At 46.7% G+C, this 24,531-nt stretch overlaps 1 protein-coding gene across 1 annotated transcript in view; it reads right to left on the bottom strand.

The window, feature by feature from the left end:
* The window catches only part of GRAMD1B (GRAM domain containing 1B), a 241,443-nt gene extending 217,640 nt beyond the window's left edge, over nt 1-23,803 (bottom strand). The window contains exon 1 of the mRNA XM_042958019.1: nt 23,711-23,803. Within this exon, the coding sequence (XP_042813953.1) occupies nt 23,711-23,736 (26 nt within the window). The 5' untranslated portion in view covers nt 23,737-23,803. The remainder of the gene's footprint in view (nt 1-23,710) is intronic.
* Between the last annotated feature and the right edge of the window lie 728 nt (nt 23,804-24,531).

The raw sequence follows: 24,531 nt of genomic DNA, 5'->3' as shown, positions 1-24,531 counted from the left end.
AGGCAGGCAGGCAGGCAGGCAGAGAAGGAGGGAGTGGGGCTCATGTGGGAAGAAACAGAACTGATCATTACCTTGATACACAAAAAAAAGGCCCTGTGAAACCCCAGCTGCTTTCAGCCACAGAACCAGGAGGCAGGTGCGGTGGACAGGTAGGTATGAAGCACTGTGGGCAGGGCATTTGCATGAGGAAGGAGCTATAAGGAGAAGGGGAGACCTTGAGTCATCGCGAAAGGATTTCAGGCCAAAGGCTCTCTCACCTCAGGCCACCTGCCAAGAGTCAATCAATCTACCGCCCATACTTCTGTGTCACCTCAAAAATCAATTCGGACAATAATAAAGTCTTTGTGGAGAGGTCTCATACATCTCTGTCTTATCAAACTGCAATGCTTTGGGTCCCCTGTAAGGAATGACTCTGCTAAACTCTTTTTCTCCGAATCTTGATTTCAGGATGAAGTTTGAATGAGGAGGGAATTTCTGAGTCTTAAATGTCATGCAATTTGCGTTGTAAAAATAGACCATGAGGATCAAAGAACTAAATGTAAGAGCTAAAGCTACAAAGCTCTCAGAAGAAAACACAGGCGTAAATCTTTGTGCCCTTGGATTAAGCAATGGTTTCTTAGATATGACACCGAAAGCACAAGCTATAAAAGACATATAAAGTGGACATCAACCAACTGAAGACTTTTGGGCTTCCCTCGGGAAGAGGGAAGTTCCAAAGAACTGGAGGAAATTTTTATAAATTGTATGCCTGATAAGGGACTTGTAGCTAGAATATATAAAGAGCTTCTACAGCTCAATAATATAGAGGCCGTTTTTAGGGAACAGACTTGAGCAATGGAAACTTGATCAAGGCAAGAGGGCCCATAGTGATCCCAACCCCCGGCTGAATACAAACAGGGCCATCACACAGCCCACCTCAAAACACCCGTAGGCTCCAAGTAACCAACTAAAAAGGGGGAAATTTCCCAAAGAAGGGGAAATTCCAAATGTCCCCATACCTCCTCACCTTCTCCCTTTAAATACAGCCCCGACCCACTGCCTCATTGCAGCCAGTCTCTGCTTCGCTGTCCTGCCTGTGCTCCCTTACAGCATATTCAAGAAATTTCTATCTCCTTTGTTCCGCCTCAGGTGAATCCCTTCACTGCCCACTCCACCAGCTTCCACCGAGTCCGGATGCCCCACATTTGGGGATCCCCATCCAAGGGGGACAGACACCACAAATGATAAAATAGCAAAAGAAATGGGAGAAGGATCTGAATAGGCATTTCTCCAAAAAAGATGTACCAACGGATAAGTACATTTAAAGACGCTTGACGTCATTACCAATCAGAGAAATACAAATCAACATCACAATGAGATAACTACTTCACGCCCACTAGGATGGTTATAGTCAAAATGATGCTAAGTATTAGGAAGGATGTGGAGAACTGGAACACTTCTACATTGCTGGTGGGAATACAAAATGGCGTAGCCATTCTAGAAAAGTCTGGCATTTCCTCACAGGGTTTGACACAGTAACCATATGATCCAGCAATTCCATTTTCAGGTATACACCCAAGGGAAATGAAAACATGGATCCACGCAGAAACCTGCATTCATAGCCACATGATTCCTATCAGCCAGAACGTAGAAACAAAACTAAAAGTCCATCAACTGATGAGTAGTACATTAACGAAATGTGGTATAAACACACGACAGAATATTATTCAGCCACCCATGAACCTTGAAAGCACCAGGAAAGTGAAAGAAAGAAGCCAGTTACAAAAGATTACATACTGTGTGATTCCATTTATAGGAAAGGCACAGAATAAGCAAATCCATGGAGCCAGAAAGTAAACTAGCAGTTGTCTATGGCTGGGAAGGTTGGGGGGGTGGGGAGTAGGAAATGTCTACTTGAATACAGGGCTTCTTTTTGGCATAATAAAATGTTCTAAAATGGAGTGAAGTGAATATATTCAAAACCTCCAGATTCTATACTTTAAATGGGTTAATTGTATGATCTATGCATTATAACTCAGTGAAGTTGTTATTAAGAAAGGGGCCATGAAAGCCCGTAACATATCGATCCTGCGTTTACAATTTTGATACTTTGATCACCGCGGATTTTTTCACACTGCAATTATTTCAAAAATCATACAGCATTAATATATTATTTACCTTGATTACAGAGTTTTGGGCCGCCTCCTTGGATTTTGTGCCCGGGGCAAGCGTTTCACTGGTAACAAAAACATCCTCATTTAAAGAGCCTTCCCTGATCCCCAGAGGGATCTGATGGAGGTCCATCCCACATTCCTCAGTTTCCTCCTCTCTGGGACCTGAGTTGTCAATTGCACACTTTACCATTACCTCCCCTAATGCAGTTCAGCTGCTCCTTCACACACACTTCCTCCCACTGGCTTCACTTGTGTGTGCGTGTGTGTGTAATTATGAAAAATAAAAAAGATCATGTCAAACTGAAAGTGGGCAAATATCCCAACTTTTAAAAAATGGGAAGAAAACAGATTCTACAAATGATAGACCAGTGAGTGGGAAATGGATCTCTAGCAGAATCACAAAACTGTATTATTTCACAAGATGATTTCATGAACATTCAGGAAGCAAAGTGGTTACCAACAGCAGCCGGCAAAGTTCCTCTAAAACCAAGGAATGTCAAAGGACATTCACAGCCTTTGTGGATACAGTCATTAGGCTAGAATAAAAGATAAGAGAATTGCTAAACACAGTGAGTATCTTGATTGTAGTAATGCATCCAGCAGTATCTTTATATTATTGTGAACAGGATAAAGAGATGTAGGGAAATGATTGTCTATTAGGGAAAATTGTAGCATCTGATTGCCAGTACACAACTTTAGTTTGCTATAAGCTCAATATATGTCAACAGAGTACAGCAGCTATAAAAAAAAAAAAAATCTATCATGGATTTTGGGCTACATCCAAATTCAAATGTCTGAAAAGAGGGCTGGTCTACTTTTCAACGGACTTCCCAGGAGTACTGTGCTCAGTTCTGGGGGTTCCACTTTCCAGGGGACACTAACCAACTGAAGTACTTAAGGAAGAGAACAGTGGCTGGAATAGAGAATCAAAAGATTACAAAAGATTATGAAAAAGTCGGGTATTTAGTATACAGTAGTAAAGCCATAAGGGAAACCTGATAACCATTTTAAATATTTGAAGGACCGAAAAGAAAGAAAGAAAGAAAGAAAGAAAGAAAGAAAGAAAGAAAGAAAGAAAAACTTAATCAACTTAATGTAACCCAAAAAGGCAGAATTAAAGCCAGACAATAGAAGTTATTACCAAACAAACAAACAAACAAAAAGTCAGCTCAACAAAAGGAAGGGACCCTCCCACAGCTCTCCCACAGTCAAAGAGGCTGCCTTGCGTTAACTAATCAGATGAGGTTGGAACTCATGGCTTATTGGGTCCCTTCCAAATCGTCCATTCATCGTCCCTACTATGAATCTGAGTTTCTTCTCTTTTCTCCCACCTAGTCCTTTTTGATATCCTTTCTGCTGTGGTGAGTATTTGGAAGAGGTCCTTAACATTCAACCATCAGCTTTTAACGACAACCCATTGTTTTTACCTCATTCCATCCCCCCTCTAACCCTCCTCCTCCTGCCCTCCTTCCTTGCCGCCATCTTCCCTTATTCTTCTACAGGCTGACACAGCACAAGGCTTTATGTTCTTTCCACAAACTCCACTGCAACTGGGTTATATGAAAGAGTAGTAGGAAAAAACAAAAGAAGAGAATAATAGGAAAGAAGACGGAACTCAGGCAGCACGTTGAGTCTGTTACACCCTGAGGTTAAACCTGCATTGCTTGCTTCCTCTGGGACACATGCAGATGTTCACCGAACTGACTGAACTCGGTTCACACGAATTAGCCTCAGAAGTGTCTACGTACGCTGTTACCTTGCTGCCTAACATTCAGTGCTCGTACCACACGCAGGGACTGTTTTCCTTGCTCTACGCATCAGTTCCAAAGGCCAGACCATGACAGCTTGGTCTCTGCTGTATCCCCACAGAGGCACTCAAGAGACAGTAATTAATGAACAGTAATTACATGAATAAAGAGTTTCTCTTATCCTTCCCGTATATATTCCAGACTGACTTAAGATTCTGATACAAGTCCTCCTTGAGAGCAAGCATTAGACAATGCACAGAACTTGAGAGCTAGTACGTAGGGATGTCAGAAAGCACCTAGCCCAACCCCTCCATCTGGTAGACGAGTAAACTGAGGTCCAGAGTAATGAAACACTCAGTTAGGAATCAACAGAGCGGAGAATCAAAACCAGTTCTTCCAGTTTCTGGGAAACAGAATATCCTAGGAATAAACAACAACAACAACAACAACAACAACAAAACCCACAGGTTTTGGAGTCAAATGAAACTGGGTTCTAATGCCAAGTCTTCCTCTTACTAACTCCATGATCTTGGGCAGGTTAATCAGTGTCTCCGAGCCTTAACGTCTTCAGCAGAAGTAAGCGGGAAAGAGAATGCCTTCAACCACATCACTAGCACACAGGATATGCTCACTAAGTGGTAGCATTTGGTATCTATTGCCAAGACCAGTGCTCTGTCCACTACAACACATGGGTCCTTGGCTTTGTGCCTGTAGGAAAAGAAATATATCCATGCTAAGCGGGGAAAAGAGTGTAATAGCCAAACACTGAGTGCCCGCCATGTGCTAAGCAGCTTTCCATACTCAGTCTAAAACACGGACGAGCCACATACAAAGTGACAGAACTGCCGTTCACACCCATGCCCCCTCTCTGCTGCGAGGTCATGACCACGGAAGGTGGTCCTTGAATATTTTTCGGGAGTCTTTTCTTTGGAGATCTATAAACTTTCTCCAGTTCCTACTTTCGGGCCTTTCATATGGAGAATGACAGAGAGCCCCTGGCACTTCTAAGTGTCTATTATCTCCCAGCTATTCTGGATGGTACTTGAGGGCAGAGGGCAGGGGAGCATGTTCAGTTCACAGATTTGTCATTGCGGGAGCTTCATAAAAGCCAGGAACCGATAAACAAGGCATGATGATGATTCACCCCTTTCCTTACAGCTTGCCTCCTTGCCTCCTTATCTTCTGCCTTAGATGCTCACCAGACCTGGCTCCAGCTTCCTTGGCAACACAGTCCTCTCCTCTATCTCTCTCTCTCTTTTTTTTTAAAGTTTATTTATTTATTGGGGTGCCTGCATGGCTCAGTCGTTTAAGCGGCTGACTTCAGCTCAGGTCATGATCTCATGATTCATGAGTTCGAGCCCCACATCGGGCTCTGTGCTGACAGCTCAGAGCCTGGAGCCTGCTTTGGATTCTGTGTGTGTGTGTGTGTGTGTGTGTGTGTGTGTGTGTGTGTGTGTGTGTGTCTTGAGAGAGAATCTCAAACAGGCTGTGCGCTGAAGGCAGGGCTCAACGCACGAACCAGGAGATCCCAACCTGAGCGGAAATCAAGAGTCGGATGCTTAACTGACTAAACCACCCAGGCGCCCTTTCTTCCCCTCTTTCTTGATGGCATTACTTTTGAGATGCCACACGTTGAAGAGTCCTTGACTCAGTTCCTCCAGAGGAAACTTCCCTTTTTTCTGTGTCCAGCACACGCGCTGCCCTCTTAGTCCAATATTTCGTGTACCCAGAACATCTCATCAGACTGGAGGTTGATCACTCCATAGCATGAGTGAGATAAATTCTGGAATTAATTTAGCTGCCAATGTTTTGAGGCATTTATCTTTGGATTTTTATAACAGCTATCATCCCAGTGCGAGGTGTACAGACAAGCCAGGGGAGGTGCTTCCGAGGATAAATAAGCCTAAAGGAAATGAGTGCAATAATCTTGTCTTATTGGACCTATTTATTTGGCTGTCAGAGGAATTCAGGAGCTGGAAAAGAATGGTTGAAGGGAGGGAGGGTTTGTCTGTCGAAGCAGACACTTGCGTTCTTTTAGAGCAGTTCTTGGGAATAATTCAAGAAGGTAGGAATGGATGAGGGGGAAAAGGAGGATTCTGACTAACATAGCTGGAACTTTATGTAAATTCTGTGAGTTTAAGACTTGCAGAACTGAACTAGAAGAATCGTGAACTACAACAATTCCACACACATTCCTTCCGTTAACTAGCAGTTACCAAGTTTCCAAAATCCCATGGTCTACACAAAACACAGTGACTACTTGGGGTCACAGACTGAAAAGGAATAGCAACCCAGATGTAACCCCCGCGAGGGGAGAGAATTCAGATTCCAAGGACTTGGTCCAAGTCCCCCCACCTTTCCTTCAACCAAGAAAGTCCCTGTTCTTTGAACAGCCTCCACAAAAGGGCAAGATTGGTACAAAGAGACACAAAAAAGAGAATCGTGCCCACGGTCATGCATGGGAGAGACCGTCTTTGCACTCAAGGTGGTTCCCGCCGGGGATGACGGAACCACGGTGATCTTTATCTCACTCCTGCCCACCGAGATACCAATTCTTCTCAAGTCTTCTGATCCCATGCTAAGATGTTTCCTATTGTCTATATCAGGACTCAAAGACCGCACCATGAAAGTAGCACACTGGAAAAGCTCCACTGCCCCATCTCCATTCAAATAGGGAACAACAATGGGAATGGGCGGTACATCTTGTTCTTGTGAAGACTGTGCATCAATATTCATTTACTCAGCACATTTTTATGAGCTCTAACTCTGTAAATAAAGCAGGATGCAAAATTGTACACATCCTCTGATTACAAGCATGCAAAAAAGCACGATATCCGTGCTGAAACTCCAAGAGATTATACCCTGGTTATAATAGGGAGGTGGGATCAGAGGTGACCGCCCATTTTTTTCCTACACATTTTTGTAACGCTGCCATATTGCTTTGATAGTTTTTCAAATTAAGAAATAAAGCGGTAAGATGGATACGGCAGAGCTGTTCTCTCTCCTTCTGACTTGCTGGCTAGGGAGGAGGGGCTGGAGACAGAACATACCCCAGCAAGAGTGTGTATGTATCTATGAAGGCACAGGGGGGTTGGGGAGAGTGGGGGCGGCCACAGGCCAAACACCGATTCCTGACACGTTGTGTATGAGGCAGACCAGGCAGACAACTCTGCAAAGCACTGCTGAGAGAGGTACGCTGGGAACAACCGACCTTGAGTTTGTAAAGCCCAGTCTGCGGGAGACTTGTGGCCCAGGTGCTTGGATGGACACCCATCTTCCCTCATGCTACTTTAAATTGTTCCGCACAGAGAATAAGCTACTTGAGGAATGACATCGTTCTTCTTCTACCGTCACCTCCTAAACTCCACCCTGGGTGTCCCCCAACAGTAGCTAGCATAATTCAGGCACTGCAATAAATAATGACTGACCGACCGATTTATAACGAGGCATGTAAAGAAGTAAAAGAGAAGTCGATTCCATGGCATCAAACTGCATTTTGTCAATTTTCGCCAACCAACCTGGGGCTGAGCCGGACGTCTACTGGTTTAGCAGGAACAAGGCCCTTATGATCCCCAGGCCACAAACGATGCTAACAGCACCCAACAGCACCCAGTGCTCTTCCTCCTCTGGCTTTTTCTCTTCTAAAAGCTACAGCACATGTTGACTGTTTTGCTTTGAATTAGGTACTTTGCCTCCTTTACTGCCTGGCATAGGATTTTTTTTTTTTCCCGGAAGGTGGTCCAATTACTGGGAGGCCAGAGACAAATGTGTGTGACAGGCACTATCGGTTGGCTAACACAACACTAATTCAAATGCCTCCTTTCTTTGCCGTTCCTTAAATATTTTGTTCCGGCCTCCTTTGCAGCCAGTGACGGCTCCTTCCGTGTCTGGCCCGTGAGATGTGAAGGAAGACGCACTGGAAACTTCTGGGTGAACCTGCGCTTCCTTGAAAAGGGGCAGACGATGTCGGTACCGCCACATTTCCCCTTCTCTCCACCTTGAACAGGACTGGGATACGTGGGCAGTAACAGCCGCCTCGTGACCACAAAGTAACAGCGTGAGGATCAAAAACAAAACTGGTGAGGACAGTGCAGTGAAACGAGCCTGGGTCCTTGCCTGCACAGTCAGGTGTCCACACCGGTGCCAGACGCCAGCTTTCTCTGGACTCGTTCTTGCATGAAAAATATCATCACGTATTTGTGCAAGCCGCTATTAGTTCAGTTTTCGGCAAACTGAAGCCAAAGACATTTTTAATTGGATCACTCTCCCGAATCAAGCATTTGCAACCAGACTAGATCTGCACATAAACAGGATTATGTCATTACCCTGCTTAAATTCCTCAACGGCTCTCCACTGTCTTTGGAACAAAGTCTAAGGATCTTAGCATAGTATTTAAGGTCCCTGATACCCTTACCCAAGGCGCCTGCCCAGGCACATCTCCTTCCGGCCATTTACTTTTTACTCGAGTAACTCCAAAACAACTGTCCTATAAAAACCACACTTTCCTTGGTCCCCGTGCCTGCTTCTGCTTATTCTACCCACTCTCATTTATCTTTCAAAATATAATTGCTTAAGCATCACCTCCTCCAGGAAACTTTTCTCCACATTCCCAGGCAGGGCTGAGCGCCCCTCCTGTATTACGATGGCACCTGGCCATACGTCGGTCTTTGCTCCAATCATGTCAGAGATAACGCGCCCATTTGCAAATCGGACTTCTTCCCTGAAGAGTGAACATCCCTGACAGCAAGCCCTGTAACTTTACTCCTTTTTGCAACCTTCACACAGCCTCTGGCACAAAGTAGCTGCTCAGTATGCAAATGTTCAAATATAGTGTTTCAATGTGCACACACATGCATGCGCGCGCGCGCACACACACACGTTCGTGGGTGGGTGATTCTTTGTGTCAAATTTTCATTCATTCATTCACTCGTCCATTCATTCATTTACACAAAAGAGAAAAGCTTCAGGAATCTAAAAGTCCTGTGTCACGAAGACGGACAACGAAAGAAAAACAGCCAAATAGAAAACGAAAGAAAAACAGCCAAATAGACAGAAATTTAAGGTGTGGTAAACACGCTCAACCAGAAACCCACCTGTTTGAGAAAAGACATGGCTTCCACAATATATGCACAATCACTGACACACAGACAGCACCCAGTAGCAGATGGGTTTAAGGATGACACAGACTTATGATTTAAGGATAGAGAACCGAGTGGGGGATATGGAAAGGACATAATAACTGTGCCAACATAACCGTCCAGCTTGTACAAGTTCTCATCCAGTGCTCGTTTCGGCAGCACATATACTAAAAGTTCTACTCATCCAGTTATCATTAGAATGCTATAAAATCCCAGTGGACAGTAAGAGTTCCCTCTGTTACAGCCTTCATTTCCAATTTCTTCAATTTCTTCCTCTGTCTATATCCCAAAGATTCAAATATGGTTTTGCCCACTTTGAGGGAAAAAACAACACCACTTTGATCGATTCTGTGCCCCTGTTGTTATTATCTTTGTTTTCTTTTCCTCGGGCCACTGCACTTGTGAAATGAGCAGTCTATACTATCACGACCATCGGTCTCTCCTTTTACTTATCAATCTCTTGCAATAGGATTACCGTCCCCACCACGCCACTGAAACGTCCTCTCCACCATCACTGACAGAGCATCAAATTTAATCATCGCATTCAAAAGCGTCAAATTTCTCTTGGTCCATAATCTCATCTTCTCTTTAACATCCGTGACCCCTTTCCCTCTACGCTTCCTTGATGCTTTCCGTCTGAGCATTGGCGACACGACGTAGGCTAATTCCTCAATACGTCCTTCTTTGACTTTCCTTCTTCCCCTGTTCCCTAAACACGGGCATTCCCCATACAGCTCAATAGATGTCTCTGTCAGAAGAATGCCCACCCACCAACATGAAGTCCAGGAAAAAAACCGTGAAAGGGAGAGAGGACAGAGATAACGGGTTTGGAACTCAGCATCTGGTGTATTGTTAATGATTTTTAAAATGACTGCTTGCCCAACACCGTCTGAAGCCATGAGGGGATGGGTGGTATCTCATGCCTCATTGCACACCCACCCCGGTAAACGTAGTAAAGGACCTTACGTTCAGGGGATGCCTGGTAAATCGTTTCTGGCGGCTTTGTTTCTTGCAACGTGGTTGTCCTGGAAGATTAGGCTTGAAATCAGAGAGAGATTTGAATCCCAGCTCTTTTTTTTTTTTTTAAATTTTTTAATTTTTTAACGTTTATTTATTTTTGAGACAGAGAGAGACAGAGCATGAACGGGGGAGGGGCAGAGAGAGGGAGACACAGAATCTGAAACAGGCTCCGGGCTCTGAGCTGTCAGCACAGAGCCTGACGCGGGGCTCGAACTCACGGACCGCAAGATCGTGACCTGAGCTGAAGTCGGCCGCTTAACCGACGGAGCCACCCAGGCGCCCCTGAATCCCAGCTCTTAACGCTAGTAAGATAACCTTGAGAGGCCACTGTCTCCTAAGTCTTGGTTTCCTTATCTGTGATAGGAGCACAGCGCCTGGCACATGGTCAAAGTTTCAATAACAGATTGCTGCTGTTGAAGATGATGATTCTTCATACATAGATTTAGACCTGAATCAACGCTATGGCGAAATGAAGATCTTTTATTGAAACCCTGCGATTACTCTGAAGGAAGCTCACTCGTGCAAAGGTACTTTCTTGTCCTAAAAGACCCTGGGGAAGACAGATGCCATCACGCCTCACCTAAGCTATGGCAACCCAGCAACGCAGCCCTAAATTGTGTTTTACTATAGCTCGTTTTTAGGACTGCTTCTTCCACGCCTGTCATCTCACAATCCAAGCACCGAGCACAGAAATGAGAGCCCATGACCTCTACACTGGGGTGATATGGGAATAAGAGCGGAGGGTCACTGTCTGTTGCTTTGCAATTACTTAACCAAATGGCAGGCAAGCGCACCGGGAGGCTCTTACCAAAATAAAATGTGAGGGTTGTAATGCCTGTAGGGTCAGTGATCTGAAGAATGGCAAGACTGTTTTTAACTTGCCCTTCCCGCATTAGACGTGAGCTAGGCAGCTCTCCAGCTTTTCTTCCAAAGATAGTAAATCTGTGGTAAGAAATCTCTGGACCTTAATGATACCCATGTTTGAGAGATGGCTCCTTGAAACTCTGGACTGTGGTTTCAGTTAAAAGTTCAACAGAGACAGTGGTCTATTATGAGAGGGGAAGGTGGCTATAAGTAGTAGAGTGGTGTTTACGTCACATGACCATTTTCTGTCTCCGAGACTCAACAACCAAATGGCGTACCTGGCAAGATGTGATTCAGTTTGACTGGGGCAGGGGAGAGCCTGACAGACAAAACACAGAATCACTGAATGATCATTTCAGAACAGACGGAAACAAGAACACAGATAGCACAGGGACGATCCAGAGGACAACAGAGTTTAACATTTTGGAAGCAGTTAACAGCACTGGAGCAGACCAGGGAAACAGTCTTGGCATAGAGAGCACAGACACACTGAAACACCTACCCATCTCACATCTTTTTTTTTTTTTTTAATTTTTTTTTTTTAACGTTTATTTATTTTTGAGACAGAGAGAGACAGAGCATGAACGGGGAGGGGCAGAGAGAGGGAGACACAGAATCCAAAACAGGCTCCAGGCTCTGAGCTGTCAGCACAGAGCCCGACGCGGGGCTCGAACTCACGGACCGCGAGATCGTGACCTGAGCCGAAGTCGGCCGCTCAACCGACTGAGCCACCCAGGCGCCCCTCACATCTTTCTTCATGGCTAGCATGTCTGAATGCACACTCAGTAAAGCTATTAACATGGATGACCGCATGGCTGTTAACTGATATTTCTGTCCAGATGGGATTCTCCCTGGGGAAAGCAAAATCAGACCGCAAAATAATCAGCAAATAGGAAATAATTCTCCACGATGACCGTGAGTTCTGTACCGTTAAACCCTCAGGAATGTCAAGTTCTGGCAAAGAGAGCCTGTATGATTTCTTTGAGGGCTCTACAATATAACTTATTTTACAGCATGTTCCAGGGAGGCAGAGACAGGAAGCCAGGGAACTTTCTCTTATGAGCAGTTTAATTGATTCCCGGTCACTGGTCAAATGATCTTCTCCCACCTATGAAGGTAAGAGATTTACCTCGGAGATTCCCTTCTTTCTAAGCATGGTGTTTACCCTTTTCCAGCAGGCCTTTCCTGTGGAGTGACAAAAATCCCAGAGTTAGAGGCCCTCCTTAGAACCCCCTTCTGCAGCCTGAGGCATCTAATCCATGAAACTGACCAACAAGGCCCAGGGCAGTGACTTGGGAGGACGTCTGCTTCTTCCAGGAGAGCAAACACTGGCTCAGGTCTCCCTGCCAGGGCAGGTCACACACACTCAATGCCACAACCTCAGCAGCCCAGAAGCCAGGAGACCAATGATGGGCAGGGAGGGAACCCTGTGCCCACGTTATAGAAGATTCATCCACACCCTCCAACCTTCCACCTGTAAGATCAAGTAAACTCTCCTGTCGTTCTACGTGGTTCCAATCTCAGCTGTTTAAGAGACCAACACCGTTTTAGAAAGAGTTGGCTCTCAATTATCAACACAAATCTTGGCCTGTTAACAGAGGACGACATAACAATCAGAAGATCGATTTTTATCTGCCAGTCACGTGCACATGAGTTTTAAACATGTCCTGGTAAAACAAAGTTTACCCATTCAAATGGGTAAACTCACCGAGGGAAGGGGGCGATCGATTCAGCGGGCGCAGGATGCAGCCTTCACAAGATAATCTGCACGCCGGGCAGACGGAGGGCCAGAAAACTTGACACGTTGCCCCCACAAGCTGTCACCTAAATGGGACACCGTTATACCTCACCTCAACATATCCGCCTCCAGCAACTGGAGATTAAATTGCTATCGCTAAATTCTGTGGCGAGAAATGGGGGTGCCAGTTCCCAGATCTGCCCCAACCAAATGTATGGGCCTGGATGACCGACTTTTCTCTGGGCTTCACTTTCCTCTTCTGCATAAGGTTATATGAGAGGATTCTAGGCCCCTACGTAGCCAGGAATATATAAAAGTAAGCTACAGAAGGCAACAGGCATCCTAATTGTTAATATTTCTTATCCCGAGTTCACCATAAAGCTAAGTAATGACTGAATCGTCAGAAGGACACGTTGACAGATTATTACCTGGGTAATCGTGTTTGATGTCTACACTGAACTCCTGCGTTTAATGTGCTACTGTCACAGCCTCGGAAGAAAGTGGAACTGGCTGTAAGGAAGGACAGACTGACCTAGAAAGCACGCTTTCAAACGTTGCTTCCGTGCTCTGGAACTGAGGTGAACAAACAAACAGGCGGATAAAACACAGCGGAGACACTTTTTCCCTGACTTCTAAAGCCTCTTTGGATGACACCAGTTGCTCCCAGATCCCTAGGGATTGTGTTCTCTTGGTGTCTGTGTGCAGAAGACAGACAGGCAGTTGCCCCAGACTGCGGATGTTGCCATGATCTAGCCAACAACACCTAGAAACGGGGAGCCCGAGACCGAGTCTGGGGGCGGGTGGAGACAGGATAGACAAAGCACAGAGAAGTCTGACAGAACAAGTCAGAAAGGGTCAGACAGGCAGAGTTCACCACGTGCTAGTGCTGTTCCCTCACTGACAGAAAGATCCTTTGTCTCCCGCAGCAGGCCCAGCGTATGCTTCTGGTGACATCGCTGAAAGGAAGCATGCGGCCCAGTGGTGAATCAACCCCTCAGATACGCCAGATTGGATGAAAATGGAAACCACGGTGTTACCTGGCTGGACTGGGGTGCGGGGAACGGCCCAGAAAATTCACTTCGTGAACCTAAAAGTCCGTGAACTGAGAAACGGAACGTGTTCTCTGGAAGGGACAAATTTATTTTAAGCCACTGCAATAAAATAAGACAAAATAATAAAGCCCATTAAAAAAACAACAACGACAACAACCGTGGCTTGGCGTTTCAAAAGTCTCAGGTGGAAAAAGGCTGCCGCCACATGTTTTAGATGTTCTTCAAAACACCTGTCAATCGGGCTGGGCACCTGGGGGACAGCAGACACGAGGAATCATCTAGCACAGCACCCTGTTCCCAGAGAGGCCACACCGCACTCACCCCAGATGGAGGGGGACCACCTAATGTTGAATTTCACAGCCCTTCTGGGTTACTCATCCAACAATAAACGGCTCCACCTTTTAATAATACAAATAGGACAACGCCAATTTAAGGTAGGTGGTTACTGACAACATCCCGCTGTAACGACCATTTATCCAGGTGTCAACCCTGGAATCTAAGTACCTCTGAGATCGTCACAATCTCCACCCCCCATCCTTTGACATTTCTCATCCTGTTGCTCCCTGAAACCACTTCCCTGTCATCACTCTCCCGGTTTATCAGCCACCTTCTGGCTTTACTTTCCTCTGGGTCCCTTTCCTCAACAATAGCCTCGACAGCCCTCTCAGCGTCTCCATGGTTTTGCCAAACCTACGTGACACAGCTCCTCCCCGGGAGAAATCCAGCCAGCTGCTCCCTCTGGCCCGGCTCCTGAAAGGGGGAGGGGGATGGAGACAATGGTGCCATCACAGTGTACGTTTTCCAACCTCAACCGGGGTCTGGTCTGTATGGAAATCTTTCTGCTTGCCCTCAGCCACTAATTTTGACTCTTGGAAAGCTTTCCATTCTTCTTGAGCTCCCCACATCACTTTCTACTCTAGCAGAAAGATTCTAGGAGAAGAGATTTCACCTCTTCTCCACAGAGGAAGTTAGAAGTTACCTCTTGAAGCTCCTTCCAATGGTTCTTCATAATTGCACTTCTGAAAGGGACACCTTTTGCTACTTTCCTATTTTCTCCAAAGAAAGGGGCATTCTTTCACTCTCCTTGTGGGGTTTTAGTGAGAGTGAAATAAATCAATAAACATCAGATACATAGCACAATGCTTGGCAGGCCAGAAATACCGGTACCCTTCCTGCCTTCCCTCTACAAATTTAGCCCCCCCCCCTTTTTTCTTGCTAGATTCTGTTACCTTCTGAGTTCTTAAGAACTCTACTCTCTTAGCTGTTTCTTCTCTTTCCTGTATCTTTAATCTCTCCCTTCCTATCTAGAGGTTTCCCTCCTATTGAAAAGCATATTCAAGTGATTCCCCTCTTCTTAAAAATCTTTTCGTTCTTCCTTCTAGGTTTTCATGTTGTCCCCCCTCAAATATTAAGAGCAGGCCTCCAGAACTCTCTGTTGCCTTCAATTCCTAAGCTCTAGGCAATGTTACTATCTTGCTCCTGTCCCATTTTCCTTCACAGTTTCATTGAAACTGTTTCTGAGAACGTTACAAATGACCCCTTACATCTCTACTCCAATAGCCTCTTTTCAACCCTCATTCCGCTCAGGATTTGCTCTCTTTACCTTCTCTTTCAACTCTGCTTCTCTTCTGGTGTTTCACCTCCCAGTTTATGGCTAATGACCTAGTTCAGGTACCACCGAGCTAGCGCATTAATGCAATCGATGGCTCTTCTTCTTCCTTCCCTTAGCCTCCACCATCCACCTGCTACTAAATCTTGATGACTCCTTTTTAGACTAATTCTCAGATATGGACAGTCCCTTCCAACCTTTCCTGCCAGAATTCAGACCCCCATCAAATCCCATCTGGGCTACTCAGCAGCCCCTTTATGGCACCTGGTCTTTGGACTCTCCCTGGGTCTGTTCACCCTCCACACTGCTGCCGGCTACTTTCCTAAAAAACAAATCTGTTCTTCTTGCCCTTCTGCTGAAAAATGTCTTGGCTCCCAGCTGCCTCTGTTAAGTACAAGCTGTATAAGTGGACCTTCATGATCTGACTCCAGGAGCTCCCTGCTCTAGCCTCACCACCTCACCTTCTAAAAGGTTCCTTCTCCATCTGGAACATGCCCTCACCCTTGAAAACCCAGCTCAAATATAACCTCTTCTGAACAAGCTTTCTCAGATTCACCTGGGCTGGTTCTGCTCCCTGCTCTGGATCTTGTGTTCCCAAGCCACCTTAGTCTTACCTCTGTAGAGCAATTAACAAGTTATCTTGGGCTCCTCTCCTTCATCTTCCTTAGGAGAAACCATGAGCTCTTTGTAGAAACCATGATTCTTGGATAAGAATCATCTTATTCAACCCTGCATCCTCAATGCTCATCTGGTTTCTTTTTTTAACAAATGTTTGTTGCAAGAATATAAAGAAAGGATGTGGTAAAAAAAAAAAAATGACAGAAATAAAGAACGGAAAAAAGTCGGGGTAAGAACATGTTACATCCTGTCCGCAGCTGGTGGAGATAAGATATCCTAGGAGAAAAGAATAAGAGATAAGGACACTTCACCAGTGCTCTGAAAAAGCTAGATTCCAATCCATCAACTCATTTCTTTCCACTACCCACACAGGAATAAACTCCATAAAAAGTGCAAATGTCTGGATTCTTCGCTCTGCTATTTCAGTCTTGTTTGTACCACTTTTTATCCTCTTCCAAAATCAGTTCTCAAAACTTGATCACAGAACCACCATTATAATGCAGGTATATAAGACAGCCCAAGGCCCAATCCCTAAATTAAATTGTCTGTTGCTAAGAGAGATCAGGCTTCAGATAGAAGAGTCAAAACCTAGCACTAGCATTGAACTCTGGTTCCTGAAGCATCCAGGTGTTAAAAATGATCAGATTTTAGACGAAAGAAAAGAACAGATGAAATTAATTTTTAAACTCAGTTTTATAAATCTTCTCATCTCATCCACAGTTGGGCAAACACTTTTAAGAACACAGACCTGCTGTCCCTGCTAACCTGTTCCTGTTTCTTGACAGGCCAAAATGCATCATTCAGTTGGGCTGGTCTGACTGCTAAATACAGCTGTCAACACAACCTTATTTACCTGGGTTTGTGCTTTTTCAGACACACAGCAGGAAGCTCATGCATACAATACATCAGCCAGGACCAGAAATTCACATTCTCTATTGATTGTTGCCAACTGAGCTCAAATGGAGGGAATGGCCTCAGCCAAGATGAAGAAAGACCTCAGAAGACCCGATTTATAGGAGATTGGAATCCTGAGGGACTTGCCTCAGCAATCTTTTGGAAGTGGCAGTTTCCCTCAAATTCTGCTCTACTTTCTTCGCCTTGCAGAAGCTTTTGTAGCCACTGGTTCATCTGGAACAAACTATGGGGACGACTCTCCCTTCGGGATAATCTACAAGAAAAGGAGGGCTATCACAGTTATAAGGAGTAGGTATAACGCCAACTTCATTCAGCATTTTCTTGGGACTTAAACATCAAGAAAATTTGGCAGTGATTAGCATACCAAAACATAAAAGGCAGGCGGGAGGTGCCAAGAAAAGTAATATAGCCTACTTCTTTGTTCTAAATTCCTTTCATTAGGTTTGCATAGGTATGTATATTTTGAGGAATCCTTTTGTGCCTCAACTACTAGGAGATGCTTGGGCACTCCTACCCACAGAAATAAAGAACTAATGACCGATCATGGAAGACGCTAGGGACAAAAAGAGGACACTGGGAATTTAGGGTGGAATCCACAAGACAAAGGATGGTATCGAAGTATTTGAGAACAGTAGTGAAGAATAGATCACAGTATTTAAAAACAGAATGTTGGTGGAAGTCCCGGCTCTACCGTTTCCTGCCCATGTGAGCCTGAACATCGTGTCTCTATGTCCTGGTTTCTGCAACTATAAAATGCGGATGATGATAATTTATTCTGCATAACAAAAGAGCTCCATGATCAGTAACACAGAATACCAATGGTATCTCAGTCATAAAATAATAATAAGGAAGGGTTCAAGACACTTGTTTGTTAAGTGTCCATACTCCTATGAGATGGCTAACTATGTCATTCTCACCAGCACAGGGGACACTTTCGGATGAAGACTTTGTGTAAGCTCTCTACTTCCAGACAAGCGGAGCAGCTCATTCTGGGGGTTCATTTAAATAAAGACTTGAGCATGAGGAGGCTCAGAGCCCCAAGTATAGAAGTCTGGGGAAAATGCACGACCCAGCAATGATGGGGACATTCACGTCTGGTTCCACGGGCTGTGGGGCTGACGCTGCTCAATCATGCACCATCGGGCTGAGCATCCCGAGTGACAGACTGAGGCTCTACACCTGGGAGGCCATACTTCGAATCTGACCGTACTAAAGAAGGTCCTGACTTGGGTTTTATCTTTTTTCCTTTTCCTCCGAGATGCAGAAGAAATTTCCTCGTCTACAAAGCTATGCCACACAAACCGCCTGAACCAGATAAGCAGGAAGAAAGAACGCAGGGAGAAAATACGCAGGGATGCTCGACTGGAGGGAAGGGAAGGAAACTGGCTTCTGCTTCTCTCTTAATGGACCGTCAATCCTTCATTTCCTCGGGTCTTTGAACATACGCCCATACGGCTCATGTCAATGCTTCCAATTGCTCTCTGCGTCAGAGACGGAGATACCTTTTTATAGTCACTGGGGGGAATATTCTCTGACTAGTAAGCCTATTTAGTTCTGGAGGGAAAGATCAGCCTCTACAAGGCTAGCCAGCGGAAAGCGCTCCTTCTGAGTCACACTGTCCGATCCGTCGCTCTTTTTGAAGTCGGAACGGATTCAACAGCAGTCTTGCTACCCAGTCTCTATTGCTGGATTTGTCAAAACAGCATCTTAAAAGTTAATAGGTGGAGAATCATATAAATTGTCAATGTCCATGGCAAAAGAGCCATAAACACCCTATTAAATACAAATATGTACACGGAAGTGACAAGCCTTTTGAAGAGTCTTACATTTTTATATCTACCCAACAACCTTATCTTATTAATTGGTCCCCTTAACGTGCGTTGTTATTTTTCTTTCCTCCAAAGAATGGCTATGTGCAAGGGGCATGCATTTAATTGCTACTAAATCTCCTGGGACATAAGGAACTAAGTCCACGTCTAAACCAACAAAACATTATCTGCTCTGTGTTCTAACCAAGTACAAGATGCACAACGTCCTTATTCTTGCTGCCTAAGCACTGTAACACCAGCATAGTACACATGAGCTTCCTGACCAGGCCAACAAATGAGGCGAGTGCCCAAATTGTAAGCAGGACTTCCACTTGGGGCAAGCTCAGCCAAAGCGAACACTTTCTTTTGCATCTAGCGAGATCTCCAAGAAGAAATGGACCAAGAAGTCTCACAAAGGCTGGAATCAAACCCAGTGCCAAAAAAAAAAAAAAAAAAAAAAAAAAAAAGTACAGGAGGGGGAATGCTAAGCTCCTCCAGAATCCAGTTAACTGGAATTCTTCCTGCTAACAAGCCCAACCAAGCCAAGGAACAAGGTTCCTTTCTGGCTTCTGCCCACCCTCATCAAAGCATCTCTTCATAGGCTGTTATCAGAGCCCCGGCTTCTCTGGAGGATGCCTTCTTATCTGATTAAATGGAATATTATGTTAAATATTCAGCCACCCCGGCACTGGCTGTGTGGGTGTGCTGGATAAAATCTTCATGAACACGCCATCCCAGGGTCATTTGTTTAATTTCAATTCTGCAAAATGTAAAAATAGAAAAGAGCTGCCGTTGGAGGGCTGAGGTTTGACAGCTTCAATGAGAAGGCTCCAGGAGCACAAAACCCATGCTGCTGGCTGGATCGCTGGCTTTCTCCCTCTGCCAGAGGAAAAAGGGAAGAGAATGAACCTGCAAGCAACGTACGGCATTCACTCATCTTCGCTCTTTCCCTCTTTTGCCTTTGCCTGCACTTACTGTCTGCATTTTTCTCCTATTCCACCCGCTTTCTTCCTCCGCTGCCCCGCCCTGCCCTCCCACATCATTTCTACACGCCAATTTTCTCTTTCTCCTTCTCAGGGACCCCGTCTGCTCCAACAGCCTCGCCTGGGGCTCGCTTACCTTCTGGAGCTCCCCGGGTCCAGGCTCCCCGGGTCTCACACACTTTTCCAGGAATTGCTCTTCTGTCCCATTCCCATTCCTACCCCCGACCAGTTCCCCATGTTCCAGACACCAAAAAAGTTTAGAAAGATGGCGTTTGGGATTTTGGAGATCAGTTGGATTAAGTGGGAGAGGAGCCATAGGGACGGCCTATTTTCACCCCTCCCCCCCTTCACCTAACCGAATATGTATGTTTATGTTTATTACTCATTCAGTTCTGCAACTCCTGGTGGGAGTCAGGGTGCGCAGGCAGGGGCGCCCCGCTGCGCTTGTGTTTTGGCCAAATCAACTTTTAATTTTATGACTTTTTTTTTTTTTTTTTTTAAATAAACGCTCAAGTTGCACTCTCCATTTCTGATCTTTTGAAGCCACCTCTGCATTGGCCTTACTGCAATTCAGGCCCAGAAAGAGAAATCTTTTTTTCATTAGGAGTTCCAGAGCAGTGCCAAAAGCCCCCGTGGATGCTGAGGGAGGAGAGCTGCCTCCTGCTTCAAGCCTCCTGCCCTCCTGCGGTCTCAGAAAGGTCCCACTGCTTGACCTAGTTCCAAACCAAAGCATTCAGATTGCTTCCGTTAATATGGCTGATGGAGCTATGGGTTCAGCTCACTCCCTGTGGCTAGAACGGGCTCCTCGCCTGTGGGGCCCATGAACTACAGGAGCCATCCTTTCCCTGAAACTTTCTCCGATCGCCAGTAACTTTCTCTGAAGACAGAACTTCCCGGCCGGTTTAAGGAAGGCCTAACAGAAAAGGTGGTTAGCAGACCGCTAACTCACAGATCCACCAGCATCAACCCACTCTAGAAAAGAACATTCCTGTTACCATTCCCATCTTACAGATCTATACCTGAGTCCTACTCTCTCCCCTGTCCAAAGAACTCGATTTCCACACACACCAAATAAGCCTTCAATAAATGAAGGTGACCCTCTAAACAGCATTTGCCTACTCAGGATCCCACTTCCTAAAACACACACACACACACACACACACACACACACACACACACACACACCCTTTACTAGAATACCGTCTCCACTCTCCTGTCTCTTCATCAGCAATGTTAGTTTGCTATGCAGATACACAATACATACCCACCAGGTACAAAGTGGATACTGGGGCATCTCTTAGAAGCCAGAGCCTTGTATACACCAAAGTAAAGGTATATGGAACCCCGGCATCTAAAAGATACACGCAGTGGGCACCTGGGTGGCTCAGTCAGTTGAGCATCTGACTCTCGATTTCAGTTCGGGTCATGATCTCACAGTTCCTGAGTTCAAGCCCCACATCAGGCTCTGTGCTGATGGTGCACAGACTGCTTGGGATTCTCTCTCTCTCTCTCTCTGCCTGTCTCTTTCTCAAAAATAAAATAAATAAACTTAAAAAAAGAAATAAAAGATATATGCGGTGATTCTGTTTTGTGCACATTGGGATTTGGGGTCAAATCAAGGAAATGATTTCAGCGCAATTTGAAGAACATATCATTTTCTGCCTTGGCAGAAAATGCAACGTACCAATCTACAGATGCAAAGGGGGGAAGGAGAGGGAGAAAGAAAAGATCCTGATCAAGCTGAAAGAACAATGAAAATCAAAACAGTATAAACTACAGCAGGCACCCCTGGAGACAGCAACCCCCCAGCAGGGCAAGTGGGATGGGTGTAAACAGCGGCCCAAAGAGCCACAAACAGCCACCCTTGTAAAAGCAGCAGAGGGCGGCCTGGAGTGCAGCGGCAGCCTTGGGGTACCTCAGTTGCCAGCGTCCAAGCTACAGAGGGGTCTAATGGGGAAGCCCTGACGGAACCGACAGTGAGCTAATGCGCAAAGACAGCAAAGGACTGCTAAGGTCCAAAAGCAAAGGTGGCAGGGACCACCTTTCCAGTGTATTCGCCTTATAAAGATGTGACCTCATTCAAGGCCTATGACCCTTGAATACAGCTAGACAAGAAACCGACACAGGCACTCGTCTTCGGTGACAGCGCTAAACGGGGGTGCTATAGCAATACCCCAGTTTGGCGACACACTCATCAGTTGCTCACTAACAGTTTCTTTCCAACACTAACGCCAAAGCCCGGTTCCAAATCTCTGAAACCAAGCAGCCTTTGAGCGTGGGCAGGGGAAACCGGAACTTCCACAAACCCCTGAATATGGAGGACGATGCCTGGCAGATCTCTTGACCCAAGCTGCAAGTTGAGGACAAGATCTTCTGAGCAAGTTACAAAGTAAATGAGCCGGAGGGGAGGTTCAGGCAAACACTGGTGACCGCACCAGCAGCCTCGCTGTGCACCATCAAAGGCAGCCAGTTCGTTTTGCGCGCAGCAGGGAAGGCAACACGGACAGGGACACCGGGTAGCAGCAAGCGACATGATCTTCAAGTAAGGAACAAAGCCAGAGGCACCACTGAATAGAGGGAGTAAATGCTAACGTCCCCCAGAGCATGAGAATTGCTCATACAGGAGACATCTGTTTATACTTTGCCCTCTCACCTTCTCAACGCTGCTTAATGACAAAGGTCACATCACACCAGAACGGGGTGGAGGCCTCTCTTTGATGTGTGCCTGTTCTACCGTGAGCCTCAAGATCACGCTAGGGGCAAAGTGGGACTTTGGGGTGGGAGACAGAAAGGCAGCATTTCCAACTCGTTTCCCTTATTGGCTTCCAGAGCTCCAAGCTCAGCCCCAGCTGAAATATGCCCCTCTTGAAAAGCAACCCCACCCCCACCCCCCCACCCCCAGGCAGAGAGTTCCTCCTCCATAAAACACTCGTTGTATCTCCAAGAGGTGACGTGCCCACATAAGCACTGGCAGAGGAGACAGCTCAGCCCCCTGCACAAATTTCTTTATCCTCTCCCAGAGTGGTGGGAGTTTTACATCTGCTACTGTCATGAAAACATTTTATTATTTTTTTTACAAGTCTCTCTCTCTCTCTCTCTCTTTTTTTTTTTTTTTTTTTAACTCGCTTGGATACAGCTAGGGATCTTCCAAGTGTATGTGATGTGCACAGTCCTTCCCCCTCTTCAACAACTGCTCTAGGCCCGCCGGAACGCACAGCCTGGGAGCACGCCATCAAGTGCTTATTCCTACGTGGCCTTGGAGCCACGTGCCCTGCTGAGGGACTTCCAGAGGAAGGGGGTTTCTCCGGGCAGGAGGTTGGCTGATGGGTGCAAACGAGTTGTTTGGGCCCTAACAACTTCCTTCGGATGGCCACATCTCCGCATCTACTCCACAAAAGTAAATCCATTTCTTCTGGAATGGGACTCCGTGCATCCCTAGGCCCAAACCAGGCATTCGTCCAATTACTAGACCTCCCATCTCCACCCTAGGAGGAAATTAGGAAAAACAGAACCTCTCCTTAGCCTTTCTGGGCATCTTCAGACAAACCCCATGATGTCCACTCTGTCTGTCTCCCCAACTTTGGGCTTCTACAACAGAAGGGAAATCGGCATAAAATTGATGGGGGTGGCCAGGTAGGGTGAGCGAAGCATCACCCAGGCACAAGGAAAGCCGGCGTCCCCAGGACAAACTTTGTAGACTCAGTCTCCCTACCCACAGCCCTGCCCTCACCACTTGCCTGAGCACATCTCCAGAACTGAATGGAGGAAGAAGCCAGCCTCGCCAGCTCTTGGAAATTCATGAGGGAGGTAGTCTACCCCAGCGGTTTCCTGGGGACACCAACTCTCAGGTATGGACAGCACAGCCAGGCCACAATCCATGTTAATAGCTTTACCGTGCCCTCTGGTAACTTCCAGGTTGCACTCAAGATTCCGAGAACGAACAGCACCTCTCACTCCTGCCCCAATGTTTCCACAGCCGCCAGTGTCCCCCGGGGCTACCCCATTCTCACCAGGGCAGCCACCTATGGTCCTTCCGGGGCTGAGGAAGGTCCAGAAGTTCTTACCTGGGTTTTCTGGGGGAGGCGCTCATGGGGCCCGCCGGTCGGGGCGCCCCGGCTGCCGGCTGCTGCTCACCGCATCTCCCTGGGAGCCCGGCTTTGCAAAGAGGAGAGCCAGTCCCATCTGGAGCAGGGAGGAGGCGCGACCCGAGGACGCGTGGAGCCGAGCCCGGGTGGGGGCCGCACCCCAGCTCCCCGAGGGGGCGTGGGCACAGTGGGCGGGGGCGGCTGCACCCGGGAGGGGTGGCGGGGGCGCGGGAGCGGGCGGACCCCTCCCCCGGCTGCGAGACTCCCGCTGGCTTCTCGCCCGCTGTCACGCTGTCACCGCATCACGTCCCTGGGTCTATATAGGCATTGCCCCCTCCCTGCCTCTGTGCTCCTCCCCGCGTCGTCCCGACTCTACCTCTGTGGTTTCCGCTCCTGGCTCAGTCCCTCTGCCTCGCGTCCCCGCGCTCCCCTCCCTCCTCCCCTCACCCTCCCTCTCCCGGTGCAGCCTGCTGCCTGGATTCTCCCGGTGTTGCCTCGCTCAGACATTTAGCACTGCAGTGCAACTCGGGGACACACAACCAGCCGGTGCCTTGAAAACCAACCGCTCCTTTAAAATCAGACCATCAAGTTTAGTGCAGAAACCAGCAGCAGAAGCGAGGCTGCCTGGGGCTTAGGAGGGGGCCTGGGTTCAACTGGAAATGAACTGCCGCCCGCCCCCCACCCCTCGGCTTCCCGCAGAGCTGTGAAAAGGGGTGTGAGGAAGGCGGATGGAATAGATCAGCAGAGTCCACAGGTGACCCCCAAGGTCTTCAGGATGGGGTGGAATCCCAAGTGGGTGG

Source organism: Panthera tigris, chromosome D1 (genome assembly GCF_018350195.1).
Source record: "Panthera tigris isolate Pti1 chromosome D1, P.tigris_Pti1_mat1.1, whole genome shotgun sequence".
Classification (NCBI taxonomy): domain Eukaryota; kingdom Metazoa; phylum Chordata; class Mammalia; order Carnivora; family Felidae; genus Panthera; species Panthera tigris.
This window is presented reverse-complemented; position numbering and strand designations above follow the sequence as displayed.